The following is a 10,590-nucleotide window of genomic DNA, read 5'->3' as shown; positions in this document are numbered from 1 at the left end:
ACCTACACTTAAGTAGAACAAGAAACACGCATGTTAATGCGCGGCAAGTCATGCACATCAGAACCCCTAGGAAAGTGAGTTTTCACCAGAAAAAATAACGAGACGGAAATCATGCATGAAATTCTCTATAAATGCTTGTTCCATATTTTGTGTCACCTTGTACGTCGCGACAATGTCATAATGAACTAATGTTCGCTTGCAGTTAACAAGTCATAGTTCATCCAAACACAATAAGAAAGTGCAAATTGTGTTCCAGGTAGTTTGAAGAGGAAATTCTCATATGTGTTGTATTCTACATTAAGAGTACAAACTGTGCTATAAAAAAGTACCAGATTGGGTGTCTAATTTGTGTGGTGAGATGTATGTTATCGTAAAAAATATGTTTACAAATAGTAAATGCGTACAGCATGTATTCAGAATTGCAAAGGGAGAACACCAGCACAGATTTACAATATCGCCACACATTTGCTAGGCTACTGGGCGATATATATGTTGATGAATAAATGTACATTGCCGTGATAGCAAAATAAAGGAATTTACCTGTTTTAAGTAATGAAGAGGAGATGGAAATTTATTGGACACACCTTAAGAGAGGATTCTACAAGTACATGCAACACAGTATTGACTGGGGCCCCAGAAGGGAAAAGGAAACTTGGTAGACACAAAACAACTTGGCGACGCATTGTTGAGAAGGAAAGAAACAAGCCTGGATGGCAGTCATGTGGCGAAGCCAGAGTTGCAGCAGCTGATGGAGACGTTCGGTGGGGACCCTATGTGCCACTAGGCATCTGGAGGATAGGCAGATAGATAAAACTTATTGTAAGTTTCCTGTCGTATGTGTGAGTGAGTGCGAGTGCGAGTGCGAGTGAGAGTGAGAGAGAGAGTGAGAGTGAGAGTGAGAGTGAGAGTGAGAGAGAGTGAGAGTGAGAGTGAGAGAGAGTGAGAGTGAGAGTGAGAGTGAGAGTGAGAGTGAGAGTGAGAGTGAGAGAGAGAGTGAGAGTGAGAGAGAGAGTGAGAGTGAGAGAGAGTGAGAGAGTGAGAGAGAGTGTGAGTGAGAGTGAGAGAGAGTGTGTGTGTGTGTGAGAGAGAGAGTGAGAGAGAGTGCGAGAGAGAGTGCGAGAGAGAGAGTGAGAGTGCGAGAGAGTGAGAGAGAGTGAGAGAGAGTGAGAGTGAGAGAGAGTGTGAGAGAGTGTGAGAGAGAGTGAGAGTGTGTGAGAGAGAGAGAGTGAGAGAGAGTGCGAGAGAGAGTGCGAGAGAGAGTGCGAGAGAGAGTGAGAGTGCGAGAGCGAGAGAGTGAGAGAGAGTGAGAGTGAGAGTGAGTGAGAGAGTGTGAGAGTGTGAGAGAGAGAGTGAGAGAGAGAGAGAATGTAGGTTTAACAATATGTGGGATACTAGTATGTTGCAAGCTCTTGTGACCTTATGCCGTGTTTATAAGAAAGCAGTTGTCGCATACGACTTATTTACCACTTCCGCGTCACTGAGAATGTTCTAGAACCGTACTGTGTCTGGGTGTAATTTTCTACATTTTTTTTAGAAACTGGTCGAATAGGTAATACCGAACTCCGCGCAGTTCGATACGCGTTACTTATCATCACTGCACAAAGCAGATTTGCATAGGACTCATTTGCATATTCGAATATGTTCGAACTACAAGACCTTGGCGGTTAATAAAGTTATGCGAAAGTCACTTAGTTACTATAATCACTTTAGTATGACGTTTCACGCCCTGAATCCGAATAAAATGTTTAGTAATTAGAACAAAATATACAAGACTTGCTTTAGAAAACTGCAATAATTTCCTAGATGACAAAGCATCATAATGTACAATAAATAAATAACTTTATAAACTTACTAGAACCTTTGTGTTCTATGACTGTTAGACGCGGAAAATCGAACCCGTTCAAGCCAGAAATAGTATTGAAATATTCACCAGAATACAAGATGAACGGAAATGTTAGGAAACCCCTTTCAGTGAAATTAGTCTTTAATGTTTCTTTCCCAACTATATTCGTTAACAGAGCGTTTCTTTCCTCCAAGTTCTAGTGTATCACGTGCGCCATTTCTCTACTGTAACATTACCTTGCAAAACATAGTCCGCGATAAAATGGTTCGTATTTACTTTTTTACTGAGGTCTGACATTAATAAATAGTTCGGATGTCACATACGTTTTTTCCCCACTTTTTGTAGTACGTTTTCAGATGTAACAGGTACAAGAAAATGGCCGTGCGTAGTGAGGTGATTGACCACAAAATTGAAGGCTGCCTGTGGCAGAGGCACTATTGCGTAAAGCGCAAAGGCCTCTGGGATGGAGATTGAGGTAATACAACACTGTAGAAGGCAATAGAAGGTAATGGAACATTCTAGAAATTTATAGTAAATTCCAAATAAACGGCAAGGTAAAGACTATGTCTAATTATAGTAAATACGTACGCGAGCGCCGGTTCGAGTCACGCACGCAGTACGTATTTACTATAATTAGACATAGTCTTTACCTTGCCGTTTATTCGGTGTTATTTGCTTACTTTACTTCCTATGTCGACAGCAACTATGAGTTTAAAATTATTTCTCAGTACATATAGTAAATTCCAGACTCATTATGTATGCTGATGTAATGGTCTATTTATAGACAGTGTGGGTATATATACGGGAGTTGTTCAGCACTGAGATCAGGTCGGAGATCTCGTTGAATTGTATTGGAGTTTAAGTATCTAGTTATTGGAGTAGTGGAGTTTTACCGCGTTATTGTACTTGATGTTTGCAGAGTATAATAATACCAGTACCAGTTGAAACCTCATCTGTTGGCTCCGTGTTCGTATTTTATCATCGCCGCCAGGGAAGTCTTTCTGTTACTGTTGCCATTTGAACCATCACACCTGTACTATACCAATTACGGTAATATTACGTTGCGTGTGACAGCCGTAGTCGCAAAATACAGTAAGTTGGTATAAACCCATGTATATCGTGCATGTCTTCAGGGTATGCACTTGATCAAGCTGAAATGTACGTTACCCAAAGATAACGTACTTTTCGGCAACGTACTACTGCATTCAGCATCATCGATTGTGACCATTTTCGAACGAATTTATTTTACATTCAATTATCGATTGATTTCAGAACCTTTGATTATGCAAATTCAACTCAACATAGTAAAATTTATTCTGAGCATTTTTGACTGAATCGTACATTAATTTATGTGTGTCCATTAGTTAAATTATTACTATTTGTTATTTTCTAATTTTATTTTTAGAGTAATGATTATTTTCGGTGCATGGATATATCACTTCAATGGTGAGGTAATATTAAGGTATAGTTTAGTTGGTACAAGCAAATCAAATAAGACGAAAACACTACACCCCCTAATGAATAGACCGGAAAATTCAGAATCCGGTCCTGGGCAAGAAACTGATGAATTTTGGAGTCCCAGTAAGCCCACAATGTATCTTATGCACATCACTTTTTATATGCAATCACAATGCATGTAACTACTAGTATATTATGTCCCTGCGAACAAAAAAAAAAAAAAACGTTAGCAAGTGTTTATTTAACGCATACATTGATATTAATAATCTTATCCGTGTTTGACGTTAATAGACCATTTTCCGTTCACTGCGAGAATCACGCGTTATGCGTGAAATCGAACGTAAAAACAGGACAAACAAAGGTCATAGCGTCGTAGTCGCGTCAAACATCGCGTGGGATTCGACAAACGCGAAAGTATTTCGGGGACATTTCCATGCTTAATAATGTGCTGTCCACATTTGATGATAGGCAATTTCGATTAAGTAAGGGTATTCGGAAGCAATATTCCTCTGTCGAAGATCGGCCGGTCATTGTAAGCTGCGAAATAAAGAAATTCTAGTTCAAAATCAAATCGTTCGATTTTTGCGGCAGACGTTCGACGCGCGTCTTTCATGCATCTCACGAGATTTCGCAATTGTACGGAAAATCACCTATTTGTTAGCACGGTCGACAGTGTATCAAATATTCTTCCTAAAATCAAAAGGTATAATACTTTAAGGGGGGGCAAGGGTTATTTTCGTTCAACGTAATTGCAATATTTTTTTGTTCGTACAACGTAAATTGAAAAAATAAATTCCGTAATTCTGTAATCACAGGCTAGACGTACAACGTAATCGATCAAATATATTTTTCGTACACTGTAAAAATGTGTAATTTTTCTCGGTACGTACAAGAATTTTCAAGGTTTTCTTTCTTAATCTTCCGTAAAATGTAAAATAACCTTTATTTTCTCTGTAAACTGTAAACATTCAATTTTCACTGTAAACTGTAAAAACGTCTTTTTTTCTTGTAAATTGTAAATTTATTTCCCGTAAAACTGTACCAGCTACCCCCCTTGCCGCCCCTCCTTTAACTTTCGAATTGTATGTTACATATTCATTAGATGCAAATAGTGATGAAGCATTGCTTTTCTGAATGAGCATGGTCATTAATGTCATGCTCTACCTTTTTAGTAAAGATCAGACTGCCATATCAAGATAAAATAGCACAGTGAGTTGGAACTTTACAATCATCCACACGTAACAGTGAAAAAAAAACTATGGCACAAAATATTTGATGTTCCGATCATTATATGCTATTTATGAGCATTCGTATTATGAAATACTCAAACGAATATTCAATGGACTTCAGTTATACAATACACGAGTAACGTACAGATGTTGCCTCCAATAACATAGGTGTATTTCCAATCCTTATAAAAAGTTATAGAACGGCTTTGGATATATAAGATTTGATAATTCAATAAACTTTAATTTTTAGACTCAATTGTACATTCTTATTGTATTTGTATCACAGTGTGATTTGATTCGAAATGGCAGTTTTACTTGATTTGATGCTTTTTAGCATTAAAATGGATGTCATTTGGCCAATGCAAAACTAATGTATGAGCATATATATATGATATAATATAGGATGTAAATTTGGCCTGGCATTCACTTGGCCCGAGACACTGGCACGAGATGGCATTCACTTGGTCCCGGACACTGGCATGGCATGGCCCATCTTTCACTTGGTCCAGGACACTGGCATGGCCCGACATTCACTTGGCCCGAGACACTGGCATGGCCCGACATTCATTTGGCCCGAGACACTGGCATGGCCTGACATTCACTTGGTCCCGGACACTAGCATGGCCTGACATTCACTTGGTCCAGGACACTGGCATGGCATTACATTTTCTTGGTCCAGGACACTGGCATGGCCTGACATTCACTTGGCCCGAGACACTGGCACAAGATGGCATTCACTTGGTCCTGGACACTGGCATGACATGGCCCGACATTCACTTGGTCCAGGACACTGACATGGCCCGACATTCACTTGGCCCGAGACACTGGCATGGCCTGACATTCACTTGGTCCCGAACACTGGCATGGCCTGACATTCACTTGGCCCAGGACACTGGCATGGCATGACATTCACTTGGTCCCGAACACTGGCATGGCCTGGAATTCACTTGCCAGAGACACTGGCATGGCCTGACACTCACTTGGTCCTGGACACTGGCATGGCCTGGCATTCACTTGGTCCCAGACACTGGCATGGCCTGGCATTCACTTGGTCCCGGACACTGGCATGGCCTGGCATTCACTTGGTCCCGGACACTGGCATGGCCTGGCATTCACTTGGTCCGGGACACTGGCATGGCCTGGCATTCACTTGGTCCCGGACACTGGCATGGCCTGACATTCACTTGGTCCAGAACACTGGCATGGCATGACATTCACTTGGCCCCGAACACTGGCATGGCATGGCATTAACTTGATCCCGGACACTGGCATGGCATGGCATTCACTTGGTCCCGGACACTGGCATGGCCTGGCATTCACTTGGTCCCGGACACTGGCATGGTCTGGCATTCACTTGGTCCCGGACACTGGCATGGCATGACATTCACTTTGTTCCCGGACACTGGCATAGCATGACATTCACTTGTTTCCGATACACTGGCATGGCCTGGCATTCACTTGGCCCCGAGACACTGGTATGGTCTGACATTCACTTGGTCCCGGACACTGGCATGGCCTGGCATTCACTTGGTCCCGGACACTGGCATGGCCTGGCATTCACTTGGTCCCGGACACTGGCATGGCATGGCCTGACATTCACTTGGTCCCGGACACTGGCATGGCCTGACATTCATTTGGTCCAGGACACTGGTATGGCATGACAGTCACTTGGTCCCGGACACTGGCATGGCCTGGCATTCACTTGGTCCAGGACACTGGCATGGCATGACCCGGCGTTCACTTGTTCTGAGAAACTGGCATGATCTGGCATTCACTTGGGCACAGAGACACTGGCATGGTCTGGCATTCACTTGGTCCAGGACACTGGCATGGCATGACGTTCACTTGGTCCCGGACACTGGCATGGCCTGGCATTCACTTGGCCCGAGACACTGTCATGGCATGACATTCACTTGGTCCCAGACACTGGCATGGCCTGGCATTCACTTGGCCCGAGACACTGGCATGGCATTCGCTTGGTCCCAGACACTGGCATGGCCTGGCATTCACTTGGCCCGAGACACTGTCATGGCATGACATTCACTTGGTCCCAGACACTGGCATGGCCTGGCATTCACTTGGCCCGAGACACTGGCATGGCATTCGCTTGGTCCCAGACACTGGCATGGCCTGGCATTCACTTGGCCCGAGACACTGGCATGGCAAGGCATACACTTGGCCTTAGACACTGGCATGGCCTGACATTCACTTGGTCCCGGTCACTGGCATGGCCTGACATTCACTTGGTCCCGGACACAGGCATGGCATGGCATGACATTCACTTGGTCCCAATACACTGGCATGGCCTGGCATTCACTTGGCCTGAGACACTGGCATGGCCTGACATTCACTTGGTCCTGGACACTGGCATGGCATGGCATTCACTTGGTTCCGGACACTGGCATGGCCTGACATTCACTTGGTCCAGGACACTGGCATGGCATGACATTCACATGGCCCCAGACACTGGCATGGCATGGCATTCACTTGGTCCCGGACACTGGCATGGCATGGCATTCACTTGGTCCAGGACACTGGCATGGCCTGGCATTCACTTGGTTCCAGACACTGGCATGGCCTGACATTCACTTGGTATTGGACACTGGCATGGCTTGGCCTGGCATTCACTTGTCCCGAGACACTGGCATGGTCTGGCATTCACTTGGGCCCAGAGACACTGGCATGGTCTGGCATTCACTTGGTCCCTGACACTGGCATGGCATGACATTCACTTGGCTCAGGACACGAGCATGGCCTGGCAATCACTTTGCCCGTGATTCATTCACTTCACTGGGTCAGAGACACTGACTTTCACTTGGCACGGGATACTGGCATGGCCTGGCATTCACTTGGTCCGGGACACTGGCATGGCCTGGCATTTACTTGGCCAGAGACACTGGCATTGCCTGGCATAGGAAAATGGCATGGCATGAAATGGCATTTAGTTAGAATTAAGGTTGATACAAGACACAGGCATCCTCTGCTGTAATTCAATTCCTGGTGCACTGCCATGTTATGCGTTTTGTTGATTCTATGGCACACAAAGTGTATAAATTTTATCAAAAATGCATGATTTTTTTTCCATTTTTATTTATTATATATTTATACATATATTAACAAACATATACACATATTCAAACATTTGTTTTGAAACATGCTCTGTACCCACAATTATTAAAAACTTACAAATATTAATAAAATTAATGTTAACTAAAAAACAAAAATAAATTTCCGAAAAATCACAATTCTTTTTTTTAATATATATCTGATATAAACATATATTCACATATCATATAGTATATTGGACAACCATATTCATAAACTTTAAAATTAGAAAACTTCTGTGAATTGCATTAATTATCAATCTCATGTATAGATATATATATATATACACACATGTACATAGAAGTGTACCAATATCATTACATACATATTACATAGAATGGTTTTATTGCATCCGTTTAAAGAAACTTTTGTCTTCGCTGTTAGTGCCATAAGATAATCAGCAGTCTTTATTAAAATGTTGCAACATTAACATTTAGTTAAAACCCCGTAATATCACAAGAAATTTATGAATTATGACTGGTGTGGCAGTATTCACAGTAGCTGTGGATCGTAATTATCAGTGCCATTCCCACCAGAACACATACCCATATAGACTGTTGTGAAATTGAGGTGTACAAAAATATTCCAAACTCAGAAATACTTTGCAATACTTTTTGTAAGCATTTCAGTGACTTCTTGTGAGGTAAGCTCAGTAACTTACAAAATTTATTTCTTGCTAAACTATTTTAATAATTCATGAATAATGCCCAACGTTTATAAAATAAGAGTATGTAACTTTGATTTCTATGTAGAGTGATATCATTCTCCTTTCCAGAGTTCCTTGCTATTAGAACATGGAAAGTAGCTCTACCAGACAACCATTTTGTGGTGAAACACCACAAGACTTTTGCCACACATAACTTGTCATGTTTTTTTTTTTTTCTTCTTTTTGATAAAGAAGTTTTAGAATATATTATCGATAGCTGATAATGATTTTTATGTAAATCAAAGAAAAGGGTGAAATAGTTGAAAAAGAAAAGAAAATTCACTGTGGAAAATGCTAAGGTTGATCAAGTTGATTGTCTTGTTGATTTCCAGGCAAATAAATATAAACAAATGAAAGCACTTGGTAGGCTAAATCAAAAATGAGCTTTTCACTTTGAAAAAGCCAAAATCTAAAAACATTGTGTACACTTTCGCTGAATTCGAATATTGAACAGCAGCATTGCAATGTTTGGATGGATAAATTTATAAAATTACTATCATTTTGATGCATCAACCATTCATTGGCAATATATTCGTATAAACAGAATGTTGCATGGTAGATATGGATGAAGATTTTGAGAGACCATCATCTTGTGAATTCAATCAAACATATTTTAACCAGTGACATTACAAAATCCATGAATGAGATGAGCAAGATTTTGCCAACTTCAAAAAATTTTCGAATAAACACAAACAGCACTTTCCACAACTTTCACAGAATGAATAATATAAATCATTGCTAATATCTACCAGGTATGTACTATACGATTATTACGAGAATGCACGAAGACAGTCAGCTGGAGTATCGACTGACACGCAGCAGAGGTCGATGCACGGCGTACTGTCTGAGTGCATACTTTGAGGTTACTTCATAATAACCTTATTATTATACAACTTTTCCTTCCAAGGATACATCATGGGAATGCTGAAATCTAAAATGTTTAAAACAGAATCAGCGAACTTCTTTGTGTGGAGTCCGGTCAAACTCTGGTTGCAGCCATGTTTGTTTTTATTATTAGTGGACGCTTACGTGTGTAATCATTCCATATTTGGAATTCGCATTTCCTAATATGGTAAGGATGAAGATACTCTGTAAAATACCACAAAATTACAGCACAATGTAACTTATGGCGTTACGGTGACAGATGTATAATAATAATTATTATTATTACATATGTGACATATTTAATGGAATAAGTATGTGCAGAGAATGTGTTCTAATTGTTCAAATTTCAACCATTTGCTCAAACATACAATGAAACAATGTTTTTTTGCTATTTTCGGGAGCGAACGCCACCTGACAACCATCCTTGATGAAAACAACAGTAGAAAACTCTCAGAAAACTGCTTTGAGCAGTTCAAGAAGATTACCCCCCACATATGCAACATATATAAATTTGGTTGTTCAGGATTACTTCAAAGTTGCATTTGTGCTGTTTCCTTGACTTTAGCTGTTTTCACCGGCTCTAAGACCGGTGTTTCACAGCAGTTCAGCAACATATTTCAGCGGTGTTCGTCTTCATGCAGCACTGTATATTTTCAGAAGCAGTGGGTTATTCAGAAGATTACAGCTCCGGATCCTTTCTTCCTATCATCAGCATATGCAGATATCTTATCGTTTGTCATCATTATCGCCATTAATTCATTCCCTACTGGTTCTTGAATGCTTATATTATGTCCTTTTGTTTTCAACTCATCAACAATTGTCTTAGAAAGCTTTGCTGTGAAAATAGACACATATCAATGGTTGGATTATTAACAAACTTCTATTTACAACTAGGGTAATCGATAATGGTTGAATTGTTTTGCCTAGAGAGGGTTGGGGGAGTGTGGGTAATATTTATAATTTATTTGATTTGTCAAAGTCAAAGTTGAACCAAAATGTGACACATTGCAAACTCCACCTCCCATGGTCTTACCCTTAGTACTGTCTTACCCTTATTAAATTCAATACATGGTACCTATAGAAGCACCCCACTCTTACCACATTGATACCAATGGGAACGCCCAACCATCAACACCCTGAAACCTAATTAACACATGTTACTTAAGGGAGTATCACACCCACTGATACCCAAATAAGGTTACCTATTGTACCTCACCCATACCCAAATAATACCAAACACATGTTACTTGAGGGAGTATCACACCCACTGATACCCAAATAAGGTTACCTATTGTACCTCACCCATACCCAAATAATACCGAACACATGTTACTTAAGGGAGTATCACACCCACTGATACCCAA

The 10,590-nt window shown here is 41.0% G+C and overlaps 1 protein-coding gene across 1 annotated transcript in view; it reads right to left on the bottom strand.

Annotated features, from left to right (window-relative positions):
• Positions 1-7,754: 7,754 nt before the first annotated feature.
• The window catches only part of LOC102805021 (glutathione hydrolase 1 proenzyme-like), a 33,462-nt gene continuing 30,626 nt past the window's right edge, over positions 7,755-10,590 (bottom strand). The window contains exon 14 of the mRNA XM_085507879.1: positions 7,755-10,061. Within this exon, the coding sequence (XP_085364005.1) occupies positions 9,898-10,061 (164 nt within the window). The 3' untranslated portion in view covers positions 7,755-9,897. The remainder of the gene's footprint in view (positions 10,062-10,590) is intronic.

This window comes from Saccoglossus kowalevskii, chromosome 14 (assembly GCF_978046115.1).
Source record: "Saccoglossus kowalevskii chromosome 14, keSacKowa6.1, whole genome shotgun sequence".
Taxonomy (NCBI): Eukaryota; Metazoa; Hemichordata; class Enteropneusta; family Harrimaniidae; genus Saccoglossus; species Saccoglossus kowalevskii.
This window is presented reverse-complemented; position numbering and strand designations above follow the sequence as displayed.